The following is a 24,111-nucleotide window of genomic DNA, read 5'->3' on the forward strand; positions in this document are numbered from 1 at the left end:
GTGGGGTTTTATTCTCAAGATTTTGTGAAATCTTACTGGACGTTTTGTTTGTTACTTATAGTATATTTCAGTAGCTGTGATGCAGTTATTTCAGCTGATGGCAATTGGCATTGGTGTCAGTGTTAACCTATCAGTTAGCTGTGCTGTGCACGCAGCTGTGTTGAGACATAACATCTGTGTCCAATTTTATCCTCTGGTATGAAGTAGTGCTGTAAATGATGTGAAGCATTTCTGTCTGAACGCCATGAGGTTATCATGTCATGCCTTAAATCGTGTTCTTATTAAGGTAGCCAGCATGCCTCATTTCCACAATGCTGTGGCAATTTGTTTCTGTTTTTTGCACAGTTCTACTGTAATGTTTTGCACTTGGGCTTTCAGTCATGCATGACAGTGGGTAGTTGCAGGTCACATGTCTTTATTTGTGTGAACAGTGGCAGCTTTTATCATTGCTTAGTGATGGGGCAGGGGGAGAGTGAAGAAATACAATCAAAACTAAGCACATAATTAAACGTACACTTACCTGCCGCTACGACGGCCGCCGCCTCACTCCTCTCTCCCAATCTTCGACTCCAGCTTCACACTGTTCAGGCTCCCAGTTGTCAATCCCAGTGCTTCTCTCATGCTGGGAATGCTATTCCCAACATAAGAGAAGCAGTAAAGTTGGTCAGTGCGGCTTTGTTTGCCTCTCAGACAGTGCCTGGGAGCCTGTGGTGTTTCTCCAAACCAACTGTGCAACGCAGCCCATTTGGAGAAACCTCAATGCGCATCTCTGATTGCCCAGCCTTGAACGACTGGCCAAACAGATATTAGCACTTAAATGTTCCAACCACTCCTACCCCTTCCTGTCAAACAGATTGGCTGGCCCCACTCCACTGAAGATTGCCGTCGTCAGCTGTTAGGCAAAAATACAATGCTTTTATTTATCATTTTATTTTTCCTCTTTTAGAGAGGGGTGGCGCTCCTCCACCATTATGGAGGAGCCTCATCCAGTCATCAAATGTATTCTGTTGAGCAGTTTCCTTAATTCAGTGACCTACTAAGGCAGTATCATGATACATTTCCACATTTGGGTGGTTAAATGTGTTTAATAGTTTATACTGCATGGGGTCACCCACCAAGTACCACTTTTGGTAGCTGTGGTTTGTAGTTATGTTTTGGTGTTTTCTGTGGTATCCAGAGTCTACCATTAGTTGCCTTGGAAGGGTCACTTCTGGCCTGCAAAACTCGCTCTTCTCTACCTGTTAGTTTGGTAATTTATCCCATGAAGGGATAGTGAAATGTTGTCTTGTTATTACATTTAACACTTTCGCCGCGGGGCTAATTCCCCCACGGCGCTGGGGGGAGAGTGGGCGCGCGCAGCGCCACCATGCTTGTGACGAGCCCGGCTCGTCACGCTGCACAGTGGCACTGTGCTCATGATGAGCTAAGCTCGTTATGACCACACCCATTTAATGGAACACTCAGCACCGCAGGGGAATTAGCCCTGAGCTCACCACACCCGTTTCATGGAACGCTCAGCACCGCAGGGGAATCAGCCCTGCGCGTGTCATGACGAGCTCAGCTCGGCATGAGCACACGGCGCCCATGTCTCATGACGAGCTGAGCTCGTCATGAGCACCGAAGGAGGTAAATTAGTTTTTAGTGGGCATCACCCAGACCCATAAATATTATTGGGGTATGTAATTTCTTGTTTTCTTTGTAGTTTTGGGCCTTTTGGTGCATTCTTTGAAGGCATTTGTGGTGTTATATTTGTTTGTGTGTTTCTTAGGTGTTGTTTTTCAAGTTCACTCTCCCTGCTATGCACCTGTATGAGTTTGCTTCTGAATTGATACATTTCTGTAGTATATTATATAAGAAATTTGAGTATTATTTGGGGAATACAACTGCCCATCTCAAGGAATGCTCACATCTCTTGTTACGGTGACCCCTCAAAGTCACTAAATCATCATGAGCTCAACTCCCTGGTAGCTATGACACAGAGCAGACAAGAGTACCTTAGAGAAGTGTGTGAAGTACTTATTCAGTGCCAAAACAGTAATAAAGTCAAACTACCAAATAATAACAATTCCAATCAATTAGAAATAACGGAGAAACATTAGATATAAAGATTACACCAAAATGACAAAAATTCAATCGGGGAACCAAATATATGATCTTTTACAGTTTTGAAGTGAAAGAGCACTTAAAAGCATACAGCATCAATGATAGTCAATTGTTGCGCTAGTGTTGGACCAAGGTGCGATTTGAGCCTGGCCGCAATGAAGCCCTAATTGATTCGTCCTGCAGCAAATCGTGGAAGGACAAATTCATAAAAAATTCCTAAGCTATAATTCAAAAAGGGATGCTGTCATTTTTGAGGTGAGGATCCTTACCACATGGGTTGATGCTGAAACTGTAGTCACTGCCAGTGATCTGTAGGTTGGGTACTGGAAGCAGATTGGTTCTGCTAACTCTCTGGAGGTTTTGAGTATTCTGATCTTATGAGTCTCAGTGCAAAAAGGTACTTTGTTAATTTTCTGGTAGTAAAGAGCTCTCTGCCCTGAGCAAAGCTAAAATGCAATCCAATACTGTGAAACTGCCTGGTAAACACTTATGTGGTGGGTACCGCTGAGGCTTTGGAGCTCTGGAGCAAAAGTGTTTCAGAGTTTCCAAACTTTTTCTAGTGCCCAAACAATCACAGGAGTATACTTGAAGGCCCCCAGGACCTCAGGTGTAAATGTAAAATGTAAATTGATACTTGTATAGCGCACTACTCACCCGCAAGGGTCTCAAGACGCTTGTACGAATACCGCTGTGGAACCCATCCTGGCTTTCCCTGTGAGGCGTCCACTCCTGGGCACCCCCAAGGTGGGGGCCAGGCATCCTTAGCGTTGTGGGGGCCGTTGTGGAGATTAAGCAAACTATTGCCCAGAGTTGCAGAGTGGAACTCCATGATTGGAATAGGCACAGAGGCGAGAATTATCAGGTCCCTGGAATTTTTGAGCCCAAGACCTGCCGAGGCGGGGAATTGAACCCTGGTCCCGGGCTAGACCTCTGCATCAGGGTCTGCCGCTCTAATCATTGAGACACATAGAGACTCTCCGGGTATCAGGCAGAGGCCAACAGAAATATCCAGCCCAAGTCCAGTTGCCATTAATCAGCTGGGCACTTTGGAGAAAAAGGTTTTTGAGGCCTGTTGTATTCCTGGAGCTAGAGAGGTCAGTCAGCGGACCCCTGAAGTCCACTTCTTTGTCTTGGGTTTTAGGGAGAGCAAGTCCAGTCCTTTTGACTCCTCTCAGGTCACAGACAGCAGGCCCAGTCCTCTTCTCTTCTTCCACAGGTCCATAAAGTGTTCTTATTGAGTGCCTTGGACTGCCACATTGATGCCTGGTACTAGCTAATGTATTGAGGATGACTCCTGGATACTCTCCAACCAATGAAGTAAAAGTTTCCCTACCCTGGTTTTCATTAGTTCATGTCTGCCTTAATCTAAACATGCCCAAAATGTCATATGTCAGGGAATTTTCAAGATGGCGAAAGTCTTCTGCCACACTAAACTTGGACTCTGACTGTTGTGGGTATGTAGGGGAGTGCACTATGGTAATCACTAGAGCCCTCTCATAGTTAACATTAAAATTCAGTTTGAAGAAGTCACGGCACTGCACCCACAACAAACTAAAAAACAGACGTCTGTAAGGACAAATGCAGGGTCCTACAGCACTCAAACAGAGGATACCCAAGAATTGTCCCGCCATCCTGTTTTCTTACTTTCAAGTGTGTCACAGTGTTAGATGTGGCTCAAACAGACCTGTCAGGCAGGAATTGCCCTGGTGGTATCAACAGGATGCTCAGAGCCCCTACCTTGACGATTCTGCAGATTGTGTAGCTCCTGGAATGAATGTCATAGCTCATTCACACTTTATTTGACGCTGAGCTCATTCTGGGAGTTTGCAGAGGCTCATGCTAATTAGCCGAATGAAAGTACAGGTAAGTAAACGGTAACTTTCTGAAAGTTAGTTTTCCTTAATATTCATTAAACATCTGACTTTTCTTTTGGGGGGGATTTTTAATAACTATTATAAATAGTTGTTGAATTATTTTATAAATCTCTTTCCTGAGCTACCAATTTTTGTATTTTAATCTATACCCTAGTTTTCTACATAGGACTGCAACAGTGAAATTAGTTTGTGGGACTTGTCAATTAGACTCATGGTAATATTAACTTTCTATCTGTCCTACTTTTAAATACAATACCAAATGAAAACAAACAACATTAAAAATAAATGCAAAATAATGTAAATTCAGTTTCACCAACAGTAGGGAAAGTGTTGGACTTCAGAGTGGTTAGTTTTACTATAGCCTATCCAGTCAAAGCAACAGTACTGAACATTTTGGACTATGAAGTGATTAGATTTTCCTCTCTCACTCCAGTCTAAGCAACAGTAGCAAAAATGTTGGACTTTGGAGGGGTTAGATTTACTATTCACATTCCAATCTAGGCAACAGTAAGGAACATATTGAACGTCAATGGCATTGCATATGACATTACAAGACCTAACTATTTACAAATAATATTTGAATACCTTTGTTAAAAAATGCTTACATTTTAGTTCATAGATAAAATAAATACTATAATATTTAAATACTTTAAATTAATAGGTATAAAACAAATAAAATGTTAGAGCAAAATCATTCCACAGACAAAGTTTTACCATCACTTCCCAATAAATTAATTAAGAATTCAAATAAAACAAATAATTAACATAATAGGTACAACAGTAAAATTATATTTAATTATCGGACAAATAGAATTCAATAAAAAACATTTTATAACTTTAATGTGTTGAATGAAAGAATGAATGAAAGAGTTTTTTGTATAGCGCGACGTTTGCTCCAAGGAGCATCTTGGCACTTAGAGGAAAAGGACAGTTAGATGATTTCACAGAGGAGAGCATGCCTGAGTGAAGATATTTAAAAAAGAGATATTGCCAGGTGATTTGGGGTAGCTAAAATCCACGTTTTGAGGAGCTTCCTGAAAGTAGGTTCCGTTTGTGTGTGTCTCAGCTAAGTGGGTAGGACATTCCAGGCTTTTGTCCTTAGTACTGCCATAGTCTTTCCACCCCTGGTTTTCAATTTGAACTCAGGTACTGTTAACAAGTTCTCTGAAGTAGACTGCAGAGTACGTTTGGTGGTGTTTTTCGTTCCTGCATAAAGACTGTTGCAGTAGTCCAAGCCAGATAAAATTAGGGCTGCTGCAACCTTCTTCCTAGCAGGCACTGGAAGTAGGTCGAAGAATTTTCGGAGAGTTTTTATAGTTTGGAAACACATGCATGCGATAGCAAGTGCTTGCTTGTGGAAAGATAGTGTGGGTTTGAATTGTATTCCTACATTTATGACAGTATCTACTGTTGTGGGTGGAGCATATGAGTTTGAAGGCCACCACTAATTGGGCCTAAATACATTGGACTTTATAAACACCATAATTTCTGTTTTAGAGCTATTACATTTAAGATGATTCACTGTAAGACAGTGGTGAAACATCTCTTCTACCACTGTAAAATTTTTGTCAAGAGTGAGGATCAGCAGAGTGCCATCTGCGTATGCAATAGATTCAACATCAAACGTGGCCATCACAGAGAGAAGTGATGTCATGTAAAGATTAAAGAGGGTTGGGCTTCGGGATGAGCTCTGGGGAACCCCCGATGACAACCACTTTTCTCCAGATTTGTAACTTCCCAGTGTTACAATCTGATGTCTATTATCTAGGAAAGATGTAATCCAGGCCAGTGCCTTGTTTTTGATTCCGCTGTGTTCCAGCCTGTCTCTCAAGATGTCATGAGAGACAGTGTTGAATGCCGCCAATAGATCCAACAGAATCAGTACTGCCTCCTTACCCTGATCCAAGGCAAACTTTAGGGTGTCAGTGGTGTGGGGCAGCACAGATTCAGTTGAGTGGCCTGGTCTGAAACCTGATTTCCTAGGGTGCAGGATGTTGATTTCTTGCAGAATGTCATTAAGTTGGGTATTGACTAATTTCTCCGCAATTTTACTCAGACATGGTAGTAGTGAAATGGGTCTGAGGTTGGAGAGAGCGGTGGGGTCAGAAAGTTTCTTTTTTTGGAGTGGCTTTACAGTAGCAGTTTTCCAGATATCAAGGATTTTTGCATGCCTAAAGATGGTATTGATGATCTGATTGATAACGGGATTTACAGTATCCACCAATACATGTAAAATTTTCAGAGGGCATGGGTTGAAAGGTGAACCTGACTTACAGGAGAGGTTGGCCTGCCTTGATTGTTCTAGATTTATCTCCTTAAGATATGTGAGTTCTCCTTTTTTTCCTAGTGCTTGGGCTTTGTTTGGCTGGGGTGGTATGTTTGTGAAATCTTTCTTTAGGTCTTTATTTTATTGTCGAAGAACTCAGCGATTCTATCACATAGGTCCTGTGAAGGAGGAATTTCTCGATCTAGGCTTGTGGGATTAGTGAAAGATTTCACTATATTAAAAATAGTTTTCTGATTATCAACTGCCCTATTTATTTGATTAGAATAGTGTGTCTTTTTTTTGTTCTAATTTGTTTATGGTATGCTCTGAGTGGTAGTTTAAACAGCTTCAGATCTTCAGCTTTATAGTGTTTCACCCATTGTTTTTCCGCTTGTCTACAATGTCCTTTTAAGGATTTCAAAAAGGGGGGTAAACCAGGGGGCTGATTTTTTGTTGATGGTGTTTTTATTTAGTGGAGCTAAATTAATGAGCAATGACAACATCCATTCATTAAATAGGTCCTTGTTTGTCTCTGGATTTCCAGTGAGGATAGGTTTTGTGGTTTCTTTTTTGTGGTTTCTGCCATGCTCCGTAAGTTGGGATTTGGGAGCAAGCTATTCCATTTCCGTGTGAGGCCCAATTTCCTGGGATATTTTTCTAATTGGACATTATCATAGATAAATATGAAGGGAATTAAGTTATGGTCTGACCAAGTTATAGTAACTGGAGGGGCAACATTTAGATTTGGGCATTTGTATATATACCATCAAGGTTATGTCCTGTACGATGTGTGGACCCCTTTGTCTGTTGTTTTAGTCCCAATGTGTTTATGATTTCTATGAAAGTTTTTGTATTGGGAGTATCGACTGATTCAAGATGAAAATTAAAATCACCTAGGATTGTGAAATTTGAGTATTAAACCACAAGGGAGCTTAAACTTTCCCCCAAGGTATCTAAAAACATACCCGCTGATCCCGGGGGCATATAGACCATAGCCCCTGCAAGAGCGGTACTGCTGTCTAATTTAAAACTAAAGCAGAAGCTTTCTGCATCCTTCAGTTCTGTGATGTTAGTGACAGAGCATTTCAGATGGTCCTTGTAAATTACAGCTATTCCTCCTCCTTTTTGCCCATTTCTGTCTAGTCTAGAACCAGGGGGCATATTAACAAGGCAGGTGAAATGAAATTATCGCTGCTTTTGCGGCCGTTTTCGGCCGCAAAGGGGCGATAATTTCATCGCCCTATTAGCAAGCTGTCGCTAACATCAGTTAGCGACAGCTTTTAGGTGATAGCGAGCGGTTTGGGGCCCGCTTTGCATGTCAGCGATATTTATCGCTAATGACATGCAAAGCGATGTTAGCGACTGAAGGCAGTCGCTAACATCGCTATCGCCTATTATCAACGCAGGCCTAGCGATTAAAATGTTCGCTATAAGCGCAAATATCGCCAAATCCTAACACCTGCTCAGACCACTTCTTAGCCTGTATATCCAATGGTAGGTGGATATTCAGGTTAAGTCCCTATTAGCGATAATGACTGAATATCGCTGAATTTCCAGCGATATTCACGCATTTCGCCGCGATCGCCGGATTTGTTATTGCTTTGGATATAAAAGTGCTAATAGCACGTTATCTCTGCGATACAATCCGGCGATGCGCAGCGATAAAAAAAATGTCGGTAAGCTTATTTAGCGATAAATATCGCTAGTTGTTGATAATATGCCCCCAGGTTCCCCTACAACATTTAACAATATAAAAGAATACATGCATGATAAACATAGATACATTAAAAAACAAATTAGAAGAATTAAAACACTATAAAAATTAAATAATAATTTTAAAATTAACTAATGGCATAAGTAATAATTAATTAACATAAAAAAAACTGATAATGAAATTAGAAATATCAGTTAAAATTAAAACATTCAACTAAGAATATATCATGGCAACTAAAGCAAACGTATTATTTTTTTGTTATTCAAAGAAATAATTTACAGTTAAATTTAAATTTATAGTTGAACTAACTTCCCTTCCTATTCCCTTACAAATCCAATAAGCTGCTACTACAATATATATTAGAAACTATATTTTAGGAAATTGCAAATCATTATACTAAAAATACTAACACGTAAAATTAATATGTTGACTAAAACACATTCAATTAATTTAAAATGCTATATTTTTTTCAGCTATATTAAAAATGGTATTAAAACAACAATATTCTTGAAGTTTTCTACCAAAAAACAATGTTCTTCTATAATGACGATGTTATTTCCCACAATATTTTGGCAGTAACAATATTTTATTTAACAATAGTTATGTCCCATGGTATTTAAAACTCATTGTTTTGTTAGCACACCATATTATTGACATATGCCTACTAACATAGTGGAGTCAATTGTATTGATCAGTGTATCTTCTTTGCAGTTGAAAGTTGAACATTGTGCTTTGCAAGTGCAACAGTGAGCCTTAATGGCTGAGTACAGTCCTCCATTTTGGACTGGAAAGACAGCAGGTGTTTTCTGTTACAGGAATCCAGTTTGTGTTTCAGCAGACTGGGTCAAAATTCTAGGTGGAAGCAGATTGGGAAGGCTATCTTCAAAATAGTCGATTCCTTCATGCGCCCGATGGTCACATCGAGAACTTGTCCCCCCTCGATGGAATGGTGTAATGAGCTCGATCGATTTTCCATGAGAAGATCATGACACTAAAAAAAAGTTTCAGGACTGCTGCTCCTGGAACACTGAATCTGGAGTGGAAGTTTACTCCCTCCCCACTTTTACTCCAATTCCATTGATTCAGTCCTTAGCAGCATTAAAAAGTCTTGAATGGGCTTCCCTCTTGACCCTTGCCCTCTGTCAGTTTTAAACACAGTGGCACCTACAATTAACCCGGTACCAAACCATATTTTTAACTCTTCTCTGGCATCAGGGATGGTTCCTTGTCTTTGGAATAAAGCGAACGTCCTGCCACTGCTGAAAAAACCTATTGCAGACTCTAAGTTAGATACCAATTATAGGCCCATTTCGCTTCTCCCAGCCGTCGCCAAAATACTTGAGAAGGAAGGAAACCACCAATGGTCCGTTTACCTGAAGACCAATGGCATCCTTCATGCCACACAATCTGGATTCAGCTCTCAATTTAGCACAGAGACTGCACTGTTGGAGGTGACGGAGTTCATTCGTATCATTTTGGACAGAGGAGGAAAGGCAATGCTGATACTGCTTGACCTTACAGCAGCATTTGACACGGCTCCTCACCATAAGCTGCTGGAACGACTACATGAAATAAAATCAAACATCAGGCCCATATTAGGTTCGCATCTTTTCTGGATGGATGGTCCATTGAAGTGTGGGGGCTTCTGTTTACAAAGTAGGCTAGGCCACTGAGGGTGGGAGTGCCACTGGGATCGGCACTCAGCCCCACGCTGTTTAACGTCTATTTGACCCCTCTTGCAACATTAGCAGAGTCTCTTGGCGTGAAAGTCGTCTCATATGCAGACAACACTCAGCTACTGCTCTCATGTGATAAACGCAAGGATTACGCAAGAAAGTAATAGCCAGGTCCCTCGCCTGAATTTTCCAGTGGATATGATTGCACAACCTTAGATGTAACCCTGAGAAAACAGAAATTATGACCTTTGGAGATGTTCCACACAATGCTGTGGTGGACTGTTGACCCAGCAATTGCCCTCACCCGGGTTGTCCCAAAAAACGGTATATTAAGAACTTAGGAATTAAAATCAACAGCTCTCTATCCTTCTTCCCACAGATCCTAGCCTTGGTGGGAATCTGCTTCGCACATTGAAAACATTTCTACCTCTCCTCTCTGAGGCAGCAGGCAGAAAGGTGTTACAGGCCCTAATTACATCTAATTACATCAAGACTGGACTACAGTAATGCACTGTACCTGGGCCTGCTGGACTACCTTTTTAACAGACTCCAGGTAGTGCAGAATGTCGCAGCTAGGCTTCTGCTTTCTCTCCCCTCGAGATCCTACATGACTCCGCACATAAGGGCCCTCCATTGACTTCCCATAAAATAGAGGGTAATGTTTAAAGCCATGGTCCTAATACATAAAGCCCTGAAAGGGATGGGTTCTCCCTATCTTAAGGAGAGAATCACCCCTTACGTCCATGCCCGCACTCTTTGCTCCTCCTCAACTCATGTGGCAAAGGCCCCTTGATGTAACTGTCTTCGGATGGGTGGGAGATCCTTTGCTTACCTGGGTCCCCGCGCATGGAATAGTCTTCCTATGTCTCTGAGACTAATATACAATCTGTAACTTTTTAAGAGGAAACTTAAAACACATATTTTATTGATTAGACTCGTCCAAGCATCCTGTCTTCCCTCTGCCAGCGCCGAGTAGCAGCGCTTTCCAATTCAAATAAAAAAAAAATAAAAAAATAGTTGAGGAGACAAGAAACAGCTAAGGAGATGTAGAAGCAGGGAGCCACAGTTTGTAAGGGCTCTAACAGTAAACGGTGTAGCATAACTCAGGAAGTCACTGGTGACTGTGGACATAGAACATCAGTCTGTCTAAAAGTGAGAATCTGTCAGTGTATTGCAGATCAATGAAGATCTTATTACCTTTGACTGCCAATTGGGTGATCATTTTGTGTTTATCCCTCACTCATTTCAGGTGGTCACGCATTTTAGGCGCATTCGACTCCACAACAAGTGTAGTCATCCCAAGTCGGCCAAGATGCATCTGACTTGATCTAGAATGCGCCCACTTAAAAGAAATATAGAACATAAGTAAACATCCTAGCTCTAATGGTAAGACTCAGAATAACAAAGGCCTCGTACATAACATGATGAAAACTTACTCATAAGTGTAGTAGCATTAGCTACAGCAAGCCTTCCTTGTCTCACTCTCTAACAAAGATCTGAATCCAATGCAGCAAATTGTGAATGGGTAAATAGCAGCCAATCAGATATACGTCATCTAAGATCAAACTTTTTTGCATTCCTGAAAATATTGTCAGTATTAATCCTGTGTGTCCATCAGCGGTGGCCAGCACAGGTACGTGCAATGGGGCGGAGCCGGGTGTGGCAGGGTGGAAGCCAACAGACGATGGAATAGCTGTTTTTTTTATTTAATTATACCTATTCCGTCATCTGTAGACTTCCCCCCCTCCCACGCCAAACTGCCCAGTGCGCTTACCTGTGACTGCTGCCGCTGGTGTCCATCACTCCATCATTGTAATAGGCTGGTACCATTTGTAATCAGTATGGTAGCTGCAAGTAGCACCTGATCTTTTCTTCTTTTCCCATACGTGGTGAAGGCCAGTGACAGAGACCTTGTACCATACCTAAGAGGACACCAAATTACACTACATTAAATGAAAGTGCTCGTCTTTTAACCACTCTGCCAGTTAATTGATGAATTGTATAATGTAGCGAAGCAATGCCCTAAAGTGCCCTTCTTTTTAAGTGGCAGTTAAATGCCACGCTACTTCTTTTCTTCAGTTTTTTTATATATGTTTTATTTTAATTTAGTTTTATATTAAGGCTGTTAAGGTAGTCTTTTCTAATGGCTCTTTAGTTTATCACTTTGGTGAGACCTGTTTTATTCGTTTAGCAAAGTGTCTTTGTGCTCCTATCTTCCATGGATGAAAAGCACTTAAAATGTATTTTGCATTTCATTGTACCCATACGGTATAATTTCATATCACACAGCTGATGACTTCATCAATAAGAATGTCTGTTTTTTAAAATTATGTCAGCTTGAGGCGTACCATATTGGGCCCTTAAACTCAAAAACCTATTAACAAAATCTGCCTGAATGTGATCTCTGGTAATATGGAACCGGCAAATATTGTTGTTTCATATTTGTATTTTTTTTCTTTAATGATAGGCTTTGACTGGAGTCTTCATTTCAAATGGGAACAGCTCTCACTGGAGCAAAAAGCCAAGCGAACAGATCCCACCCAGCCCATTCGGTGAGTTAAGAAACCAAGCACATGAATGAAAAATATGAACTATAAATATGCAGGAGGCCTTTTTATTGAACACATTTTAGCATGTTTTTCTAACTCCGCGCGATGTGTAAAACTGTTTGATATTTTTACAACATGCGCACTAAAAATGCATATGTGTTGGGAAGCACAGATGGATGGGGAAGTGTCAGATCTCGCTCATACTGAAAGCATATCACATCTGCTTCTTTTCAGCATGTCTTTCAATGGGCCATTGAGCCTCAGGTTTCTCCTACCAGATTTGCGTACAATAAATGCAGTTCTATTAAAGCTCGCTTTAATGTGGGCCTTAAAATGGAACATCTGCTTTTACTACTGTAGCTTATAATGACCAGGGAAAACCCATTTGCCAATGTGCAGTGTTGTTGTTTGTGTTTCGATTGCATGTAAGCACTAACTATACTAAGGAAGGAAAGTAAGTCTGTCCATAGAGGCAACTTTGTTGCCACCTGTTGGTGTATATATGTTTTAGGTATTTCCATTTATTTATCCCTTAACCTATCATTCCAGATATCCATTCTTCCATCCATCCACCCCTCAGGTGTCATTCATCCCAGACAACTTGGCATTACCCGTTTGAAACCCAATGAAGACCACTCAGCTGTTGAGACTTCAGAGTTTCAAAAAATAAGTGCAGTTCACTTGGGAGAAGAGTCAGGTTTAATAGATATTTTGCAAATCTGAAGAAAGAAGAGGTGGGAAGAGTTCCAAATCAACAGCATCAATCCACCAGGCACGCGATAAAGTTGATGTCTCAAAAGCCTGTTTTGGCAAAGTCGGTTAGCTTTGGATTAGGGAAATGCCCTAGATAGTGATCCTTCTGTTCTAACATTTTACAAAATGTATTGAAAATATTCATTCATTCTCAGGTCTTTTTGTTAAATGAGGGGCAGAAACTATAAGTAGTGTAAACCTTGAAGACCCACAGAGGAAGAGACTCCGCTCCATTGCAGTGCATCGGCAACTGTCCTTCTTAGAGTCTTAACATTCAAGCTCACATAAAAGATAGATTTCGGTATTAGCATATTGCATATGGCCAGGGATGGTATTTCCAAGGAACCTACCAGAGGCTTGAGAGATTCAACCTACTAATGTACAACCTACTAAAACACAACACATACTGACATTCCCAAACTCTTAACAGGGAAAATGGGCAGAAAAGTAATACTCAACAACAGATTAGTCTGAGCCACACACAAACATCTTATCAATAACAGCACAAGCTTGTGAGCAGACAAATAACCAGCACATAAATAGTCCTCAAAATGTTGTGCCAATGAAACTACAGAAAGATGGAAAATCAGGCGAAGTATTTCAGCCATAGTGTATGTTTCTTATTTTGAGAAGGCTTAGGTATACTCTAAATGCCCCACAATATACTCTAAATATCCGAAGGTAGAACCATAATCGTTATTCCTTTCTCCCTTTATTACTCAAGCCTCCTGAAGGGAAGCCTTAGCTGCTCTATTCTTATTCCACCACTGACTCCAGACAGACATACAGCTTACTTCGACACCTTCTCAACCCTGAACCAATGTCAAAATGTGGCAATGCCTTTTCTCTCTCCACAAGACAACCTAACTCACCGCACCCTCTACCTGTACACCCCTTTCATTTGCAAAATGCAAAGCATCATATTGAGACTTTTGTCAGGCCTATTTACTTTACACGCTGGTGTCAATAATTTTTCACATTAATGACTACACTTTCCATTCCAAGCATGCTGATAAATTCAACACGACTCCACAACAGTATTACCCATGCGTCCTTTCAACCCTTTGAAGGGAGAGATCCCTGTCATAGAAAGATGAGTAAACTGAAAGCACCACAACATCTCCCTTAAGATTTCTTTCACCACCAGCCTCATTGCCAGAGTCAGCCTGATGCTTTCTTCAACAAACCTGTTAATACTATCAAGAAAGCTGTTTCCTTGCGGATGATAGAGACTGATCTTCTAATTCAGAATACCAGTCTCCTTTAAAAATGTCATAATTTCGTTTGAGATACACTGCCCTCCATTGTCCATGCCATTTACTTGTGTTAGACTTCATGTGAAAAATCTCTCTCAAAAACTCGATCACAGCATTTGAATTTGACTGTCTCTCAAACTTCACCTCAATTAACTTATACCTGTAATCAGTCAACTCCAGAGCAAACTGGCACACTGCAATCCATGACATGGTCTTAGAAAACCAGGAGCTACCCATTTCCAGATATTTTCTGGAATTTTAGGAGGTACCATTGAAAAACCTTTGTAATCAAACCTTCATCTTCATCTATGTACATTTTGCATAACGGGGGCAACAGTCAGAACCAGATTTCAGCAGTTGCTGCATCACAGCAGTTGCACATGGGTTTGTAACATGTGTGGATTGGCACTCATTGTTAGTCTTGCACAAACGCTGAGACAGTGAGTATAGTAAATATGCCATTAAATCAACCCATGAAGGAATGGAAAGTCATTGTTCCAATGCAGCTCCTCTGCTGCCCCTCTACTGCTGTATCCTTTAGAATCTTGACATTCAAGCTCACATAGAATTCTGTATTTGCATATGGAATATTACAGCTGATTCCAGACTCTAGCACAAACAACTTATCAGAGGTGTGACAGAGACAACCCACTATCAGCCTGATTCATCATTCTCCCGTTTTGCGAGCCCCTAATAGCGATTCATAGCGAATCGCTATTAGGGGCTCGCAAAACGGGATTCATGTAGAAATTGCATAAAGAAATGCGATTCCTACATAATCCTTATTTGCGATTAGCAAATTGCTAATCGCAAATAAGGAATAACTAGCCATTCATTCCTATGGGCCAAAAGGCCCATAGAAATGAATGGGGAGTATTCCTTATTTGCAATTAGCAATTAGCTAATCGCAAATAAGATAGCGATTTGAAGGGTGCCAGGGGTGTCCAAAGGACACCCTGTAGCACCCCTCAAATGAAATTTTACACAGGTGTTGCACACACACATGTCCAAAGGACATGTGTGTGTGTAACATGCAACTCAGAAAAATGCATTTTAAAGCATTTTTCTGAGTTTTCGCAATTTACCACGCAGTCTGACCTCGCGGTAAATTGCGGCCAGAAATTGCGAATTCGCAAAACAAAATTGGATGATGAATTGCATTTAAGGAATCTCAAATAGAGATTCCTTGAATGCAATTCCTCGCAAAATTGCGAGATCGCAATTAGCGATTTTTGCATTTGGGATGATGAATCTGGCCCTTTGCGAGCCGATTTCGGCTTCATGAATAAGGCTGTAAGATCCAACACGTTCCTCTTAAGTGGCAATGTGTCATATTAGTGTTATAGGATATCAAACTTAAATAAAAAAAATACTGTGAAAAATATATTTGCCCCTATCAGGGTCTAGCAAAACATAGCTTGACACTTGTAACCATTACACTTGCAAGAGCTCCCTTATTATGCTGTACAACACTGCATGTAACCCATCTACTCACCGATGACAATATATCTTTCAGTTTCCGATAACGACTTTCCACTATTTCATACTATCAAGTTGTTCCATTAAACAGGTGCTTTACATAGGTCACAGATAAGATGTATCATGTTGGTAATGGCTCTACATATAATTCCATACAAACTATACTACATATGTATGGGTTCTCATATATTTCCGTACATCCAGTTTGGAAATGCCTTTTTATGGAGGTATTTTTTCCAGGAAAACACATTGTATTTGTTTGTTGTATCATTGTACCATTGTAACATCGTTCAATCACAGCATAGGTAGTGTAGTGTGCTGCTTTCTAATTTTGGTTGAATTGAGGGTATGTGTTTAAATATGTCTTCATTAATTTCAATAGTTGCAGGAAAACATGGGAAATATCTCAATTTTCTGAGGGAACATTTGTTTCATATTTTAAATTGAATTAATGTTGGTGCAACTTTGTTCAGGCTTTTTCTAAATGAGCATGCTACGCATTTTACTAATTTAAGGGTCACAGTTAAGGCGCAGTACTTATCGACTAACTCTTACTATGGGATTAATGAATATTCTAGTGGACAGCATCCTATGATATTTCTGTTATAACTGAGCTGACAGTAAGGATGAATAAATAGTAGACTGGTGTCATGCCATTAAACCACACTGTGAGAAGCTGAGGTGAAGAAGTCTTCTCGCACTTTACTTTAAGAAAACTAACAAAGTCAAATATGGAGATAGGTGCAGACAATACACCTGCACATATCTTGACAGTTGTCTAGTTATAACATTAGTGCTAACTAACTAATAATTGAAAGTCCATTATTCGTCCATCTGTCAATTCTTATAAAACATCAGTTTTTTTCAAGTTTATTTCTTAAGGAATGTCCCTTGACGGGGATGGTAATGTATAATTATGTATTATAATGGGTGGCATGAGATGTCATGTACAGTGATTATAGAATATTCAGCAGGGGCTCAAACTCACTTCCAACTAGATTTTGAGTGATTGGCGTAGAAAGGGATTTATAAAATGATATACTTCAGAGTTGTGGAAAACAGGCATTGACTGCCTGATAATTCCCTCTTTCTGTGGAAGATGCTTGCCTATTACAACTTGAAGACTTCTGTACATGTGCTAATTGACCTCAGTGTTTTAAGGTAAAAAAAATGTTTTTTTCATTGAAATGGGTTGATTGATACATTTTTGAAATTGTACCTTTTACATTACTTGTACTTGGTTGAGTATTTTTTTTGGAAAGATTAAGGGGCTTACTGCGTGTTCGGCAGATGAGATATTACATCAAGACATGGTAAGATATACCCCATCTGCAGTATTACAATTACCCTAGAAAATGTAATATGGTGGATGGGGTATCAACCACATTTGTGACAGAGTATTTCATCTACCAAACTCAAAATAAGTCCCTCAATTTGAAATCTTCCTAATATTTCTGTAACAGTATTCTGAGACTAGCACATTGTTATTCTGATTTTAGTGCTAGAATATTTGCACAAGTCCCCTGCCCCAGATTTTACACACTGTTCATTGTGCTATTACCTCTATTTAATAGTATGTTAATGTTATTATTTCTATGATATTCTTAATATAAATCTAAAAATGGCATTTCTAACTCTACAAATGTGATGACAAGGTGAGTATCAGAGGTCATAGCAATTTTAATCTTTACTAAGATGTAATAATATAGTACATTACCTATTAATTTTGTGATTGTTTTCACATAATTCACGTAATGTGTTTTTGTAATTAATATTACATTTAATGACCACGTGTTTCAGTTTTGTTCCAAGGATCTAATCTACTGCAATGTGTAAAGAACCATAACTTGGTAATAAATGTATCATGACTTTTGATTTTGAACCTAATACTATATCTCAATGTATAACAGAATGTTCTGAGTGCATACATAACCGATCAAAAAATATAATGCCTTGTAGGCCACTCTTGTACCTTTTTGTTGTTAGCCTCCTTGATCCTAGCCATGATAAGTTAAAAGTTAGAGGAGATGTTTATCAAATAGGCAACACTTTGCAATTTCAATATAGTTCTTGAAAGATTTTATTAAAGCAAGAATTTTGTTTCAAAGTGTTTTGAATGTATTTACTTTTTGTTTTAGGACACCTATCATTGCAGGAGGCCTCTTTGTTATTGACAAAACATGGTTTATTCATCTGGGGAAGTATGACACTGCCATGGACATCTGGGGCGGGGAGAACTTTGGTAAGTTGCACAGTTTATTTCCCTTATAAGGCACTGTTGAGTTCAACTGTTTTGCTGCTATATGAAATTTGTATCTCTCAGCTGATGGCTTTGATGTGTTAATCACACTTGATTACTTTTTTAAGTTAATTCATTGCTCCACCTCATTTGGCATGATGAAATTATCTCAATCAAAATATTTTGTAATTCCACCTGCTCTATTCTTATGAAGAACACTTAAATTATGTAGTGGAACAGTAATACAAAAAGAGGAAACTTTTCTAAACCTAAGTAACTGCATCATCACACTAAGGATTAGGAACAGTGGATGGTGGGGGAATCTTCTGCCATCTAATTTTGGTAAAAATTAAAGAGATGGCTAAAAAATTAACAGATTAAAGTAACTTGACGGAGTATCTTCATTCCATTCTGAAGTGCACACCTATAAATTGCCCTGCTTTTAAGTCTGTGCAGGATGATCACTGATATGACACAATGGATCATTATTAGAACACAGATTGGTTCGCAAAAACATTGGTGTGCTCTTCGTGGCTCTGTGAGCCAGGAATTATATCTTAGAAATGAACAATGACATACATTTGCCATTAGATAATGTTCTGTTTTCTGATCCCACTGAAAAGGTTTCCCTACAGAAGGCATTCTTCAAGTACTACCTTTCACAGCATCAGACTGGTCTAGGAGAGAAAGCATGAATTTCTTTCTCATGTACAGAATTACATTATTTCACAATGGAGATATATAGCTCTGTATTACTTTTGGGTGATTTTATTTCACAAATTATGTAGTATAATCAGGGGTTCGGGTGACATTTACAACCTCAGTATTGGGCCTCATTGTTTCTGATTCATTAGAGCACCTTTATTGCACATCAGACCATATTCCATGGGTACCCATTATGTATTCTGTGTTTATAACACTGTGTCAGGTTGTTGCATGGGATTTTACTTCAGAAAAGATAGAAATTATTTAAATATGGTAGGAAAAAATGCAATGTATTGCACAGTATTCTTGAAGAGTAAGTATTAATCTGGTCTTGGTTAGCCGATATTATAAGCTGGTGAGCCTTTCAATATAAGCTCTTTTTATCACACCACTAAAAGAAGCACTGTAATGTGAAAATAGCAGAAAATAATATTGGTTAGATTTGAGGTTTTTTTTATATAATTTATTTGCTTTGAAGACATTTCACTAACTTTGAACAATAAGTAAATTGACTAAAACAGAACTACTTTTTATTTCCTTTATTGCAAAGTAGCCAAACCCCCCAAAAAATTGACACTAGTCTTTAGAAAATTACATTTATAAATAGAGGAGGGTGATTGAAAAATGAATTGGTAGGAGGTTATGATTCATTAAAAGTACTGATTAAATGAGTAGACATTTAATTTCACCTCACTAGCTTGTTTATCCCCCTTCCCCTGCTCCTGCTTCTTGTGTTTCCCCTTTCTCCCCTCACCTTTTCAGTGCCTTATTCTTTCTGGTTGTAAGGTCATATATGTAATTGGGCATCAATGGTGTCAGTAGCTGTATATCTGGTCTGACTTTAATGGATAACCTCCTTACATATTATTTTGCAATGGAGGGCTGTTATGTAAATATTTTTGATATAGCTTGTTAAAGTGCATTTTTCCTGACGTATTCTAACTAAGCCTCAACACCATCTTCTCACATTCACTGTTTATTGCTTCAGCAGCATGTAGTCAAACAGGTCATGTTTGTTATTTCCATATGGCGTTGTTCTCAAGAAGACTGTCTAGCACTGGCTCATTAATGTTGCATTTCTACAAAGTTCTTCTGCCTGCTCGCAGTATTGCATTCATTCATAATTGTTCACTCATGTTTGTTTGACTAGTTTATTCTGACACCTCTAGATGACATTACCTCAGTGGGGGGGGGGGCTGAATCAATATTCATGTAGTGGGATAGGTGCTAAGGCTATATGGCGCTTTTTAATTCAATATTCTAATTTGTTGAACATGTAATTCCTTTGCTCACATCATGCTTATCTATGTAAGAATTCCCTATATAAATCTTCAATTTTTAGGGTGTTTTAGATTACTTTCCCATGCTACTAGGGATGCTGTCTGATTTATTACTGGTTTTGGTGCTGATTTGGGACTAAGAATATTTTAGATTTTGCCTGTTATTCTGTATTGCTGTATTACTAGGAGCCTTCATGGCAATTAATTTATCCTTCTGCATTTTACAATTTCTGTATTGTGCCTTTTGAATTTTGTAATAAATCTTTATGCATTTTCTAATTCTGCCCTATAACTCAATTACTTGAGTCTGTCCTTAAATAATTGACTGTATTTTGATATGTTGATTTTGCACTTTGTCTTGAGACACGTTGCCTCATGAAATTAAGTTAAAACACCATCACAACGTACCCACCCATAGGTATGCTATCAAAGAGGTTTTTGGGGGTGAAATAATTCAGGGGTGCTCTGCACCAACACTCAATTGAAGCTTTAGCATGATTTTTGATATTGCTTTATTTCCTGTCTATAGTCTGTCTAATGGCAACAGACCAATTTGGTTTCGGATTGTTTGAATTGTATTACGGCCATGGTATTTTGATTTGCTTTAATGGATTTCTGAATCTGCCTGATGTTCAAACAATACATAAAAGAGTGCTGCTTTTAGTTATTCCCAAGAACAGATGCCTCCTCTTTTGTTTTCTGCTGACAGATCAATGTGCCACATGCTTTGATTTTTTGTTTGCTTTTAGATTTCAGACATTTTTTCTGTTGGTTATCAGCACCATGGTGACAGATTGCCATTTCTTGTTAATGGCTTGAAACTAAAATCCATGTTTATTAATGTAACTTCTAAATCTTCGAAGCAAAGCATGCCCATGATTATACATAAGAGATCCAAAACAAAGAAACAATGTGTACATTTCTGATTTCTTTCCAGTCGCAGTCTGCGTTGTACTGCTTTGCTAGCAGTACTGAAGGGTTAAACTTTTTTAGTGGTGTATTTAATTCTCTTTGTACATATTAGCATGTTAGAGTTTAAGACTTACTCAAGGGTCTGTTTACTTTTTTCATACCTCCCACCTTATAGTAGTAAAGAGCCTTTGTGTATTTATTACCCATACTGGATCTCTTAACCAATCAGTCTGATTTCCACCGCATACAGTGTTCTAAGACCTATTAAAACACATACCTGGTTTAAAAGACATAACATTCTCAGTGTTAGTTCACCACCATCAATGAGTGCAAGAGAAGATTTAAATTGCTCTGATGAGCCAAGCAACATGTTTTGTCAAGGCAGTGTGTACGGAATTACAACATGTGAGGCAGAATCCTGCAATAGACTGGGTCAAAGTCCTGTACACTTTAGTGTGCTCCACCCAATTCTATCGGTGACATTGTTCATTTTACAAAATACAGAACTGAACGACATAAAAACTACTCAGATTTCTGCACAATGTGCTAAATACGGAGAAACATTTACTAGTAGAATTTCTTCCATGAAAGAACTAGTATGGAGGAGGATTTACCACAACCACACAACTAAGAATCAGGGGCCTCATTTATGAGGCCGCGCGTCACTTTTACGCCGCCAGTGCATCACTTTTTGTGACGCACCAGCAGCGTAAATAATGTGCCTTGTTGCACCATATTTACAAAGTGACGCATCTAGGTATATGTGTCACTTTGTAAACCCCTGCACAACATTATACCTGCACTAGGTATAATGTATGCAGGGGGGCGTTCCGGCGCAAGAAAGGGTCGTAGAAGAGACACACTGAAATCTATAAGATTTCACTGCGCCACTTCTAGGACACAAATGCGTCAATATCTTACGCCTGCCTCACAGCAGGCGTAAGATTGACGCAGGCCCTTTCACATGGGGTTTGCCCCATGTGAAAGGACCCATTGCTGGAATTGCGTCACTTTTGTGGCACACTCCAGCAATGCGTCACTTTTGCGTCATACAGATACGTCAGAAATACTGACGTATCTGTTAATCCTTGCGACATGATGCGTCATACAATAAATATGACGCATCAATCATGTCACTGAGAAGTGACTCATCGTTGCTTTCATGCAGAGAGGCGTCACTTTTCATAAATGAGGCCCCAGGACATTAGAACATGGAACTAAGGCAGGGAATCATCTTTCTTAAGATGGTATTACTAATGACGGACTGTTTGTGGGAGCCCCTAAATGGATACAAGGAATATTGCTCCTAATTATCGCACATGATAAAATCCAATACCAAGGTATAAAGAGTTTTTCAAATGTATGTAATTATTGCAAGTTCCATCTTTTTTCTGGAATACCATGCATTTTTTGGTGTGTGCCATATATATATACTACATGGGCAACCCATAGTGCAAATGGACCTGGGTATTGGTAAGTACGAGCAACCTTGTCCAAGTAGGTATCAATTAAAAAGGTGAATGTTTAGTCAATACTGTGTGGACATGGCTAGAAGTTACTTAATTTCAGAGGACATTGGCACTTTTCCACGCCCCTTTTCTCTCCTTCTGCATTCATTGCCTTCATGCCTTCAACCCTAAATGAACCTGACATGCAACCTATGAAGTAACAAGTTATAGAATGATCTCCTGCCTTAGCATCCAAGGTCTTGGAAAAAGCTATAAACTCAGAGCTTAAAAATTATCTGAACACCAACAATCTACTCGATAGCACTCAACATGGTTTTCGCTCTGATCATTCGACTGAGCCGGAATTCATCATGGCCATGGAGGAAATTCATTGGCAAATTGACAGGAGCGGCAGAGCTGTCCTGACCCTACTTGCCCTATCAGCCGCGTTTGACACGTCAATCACTACTCACGCAATGGCTGAAGGCAACAGGGTTACCGGACATCCGACAAATTTCATCTCCCATGTGGAGTTCTTCATGGGTCAGCACTCAATTCAACATCTATGTGACGCCATTGGCCAAGTTAATCAAGGACCACAGCTTTTCGCTGGTTTTGTATGCAGATGATACCCAAATTATAATCTCCATCTGCTCCGCGGTAGGCACACCAACGACCCGATTCCACAACTGTCTTAAACACATTATGAAATGGATGCACCATAACTATCTAAACTAAACACTGATTAGACAGAGGTTATGGAATTCGGCACTGGTCCTCCCATCTGGAATCTAGCTTGGTGGCCAGCAGTGGCAGAAACTTGTCCGGCCCCAGTAGTTAAAATGAGAAACCTAGGCTTTGTATGTGATGACCAGCTCAGCTTTTCAGGACAGATCAACCAGGTAACATCGACCTGCTACTCCTTTTAAAGATACTCGGAAAATCTTACCTTTTCTCCTGCTGGAGCCGAGGAAAACAGTTGTTGTAGCACTCATTCTTTCCCATATAGACTACTGTAACTCCCTCTACCTAGGGATTGCTAAGTGGCAACTATCCAAACTGCAATCTCTACAGAACGCTGCAGCCCAAACCTTGTTGAACATTCCCAAATTCAATCAATCTGGGACATTTGGGAACCTCCACTGGCTTCCAGTTAAGCAGCAGATTGAGTTTAAGGCATTATTACTGGTTGACAAGCCCTGTACGATGGAAAGCCTACCGACTATCACAAACTAGTCCTATGGAATACCCCCCACCGCACTCTGAGATCGGCTACGAAAGCAATGGTCAGTGTCCCTCAAATTAAGCAGGCAAGATGGGGAGGCAGATGCCTCTACCATCTAGCATCCAAGCTCTGGAATAAGTTACCACCTCACATCAGGCTTCAATCTGTCTGATTACAATTCAGGGGCGCTGTTAAAACATGGCTCTTCCCTATACAGTAAAGACCGGTACTGCCCCTGGTTTTGCTGCAATTGTTTGCAACCCCCAGTGCCAAGACGCCTCTGCAATCGAGCGCTTTACAAACCATTTACTTATTTACAATCATTAGTCACATGGTAGCCCTATCTGGCCTTTACCGATCTGGTGAGTCAGAGGGAGTACCTGTGTTGGTACTGTCCCTTAGCCTTACCTTTAAGCAGTCCCTTACAATACCGGTCGGGCCATTCTGTGCCATCTGTCTTTACTTTACCAATTCCATTGACAACACTTTTTCCCCGTATGAGCCTTTTCTACTACTAGATATCTTCTGGTATTGTGGTATCAGCCTTCATACTTCCCTGAGTTGGATGTTAGATAGCAACTCAATGACTCCCAATTGCAAGGCTGTGGTATTCCTTTTTGAGTTAAAGACAC

General features: G+C 39.8%; 1 protein-coding gene across 3 annotated transcripts in view; it reads left to right on the forward strand.

Annotated features, from left to right (window-relative positions):
• Positions 1-24,111, forward strand: part of GALNT14 (polypeptide N-acetylgalactosaminyltransferase 14) — a 1,224,485-nt gene that overhangs the window by 956,573 nt on the left and 243,801 nt on the right. For all 3 annotated transcript variants that reach the window (XM_086927980.1, XM_086927979.1, XM_086927981.1), the window contains exons 8-9: positions 12,101-12,185; positions 17,809-17,912. In XM_086927980.1, coding sequence (XP_086784106.1) covers positions 12,101-12,185; positions 17,809-17,912 — 189 coding nt within the window. The remainder of the gene's footprint in view (positions 1-12,100; positions 12,186-17,808; positions 17,913-24,111) is intronic.

This window comes from Lissotriton vulgaris, chromosome 6 (assembly GCF_964263255.1).
Source record: "Lissotriton vulgaris chromosome 6, aLisVul1.2, whole genome shotgun sequence".
Classification (NCBI taxonomy): domain Eukaryota; kingdom Metazoa; phylum Chordata; class Amphibia; order Caudata; family Salamandridae; genus Lissotriton; species Lissotriton vulgaris.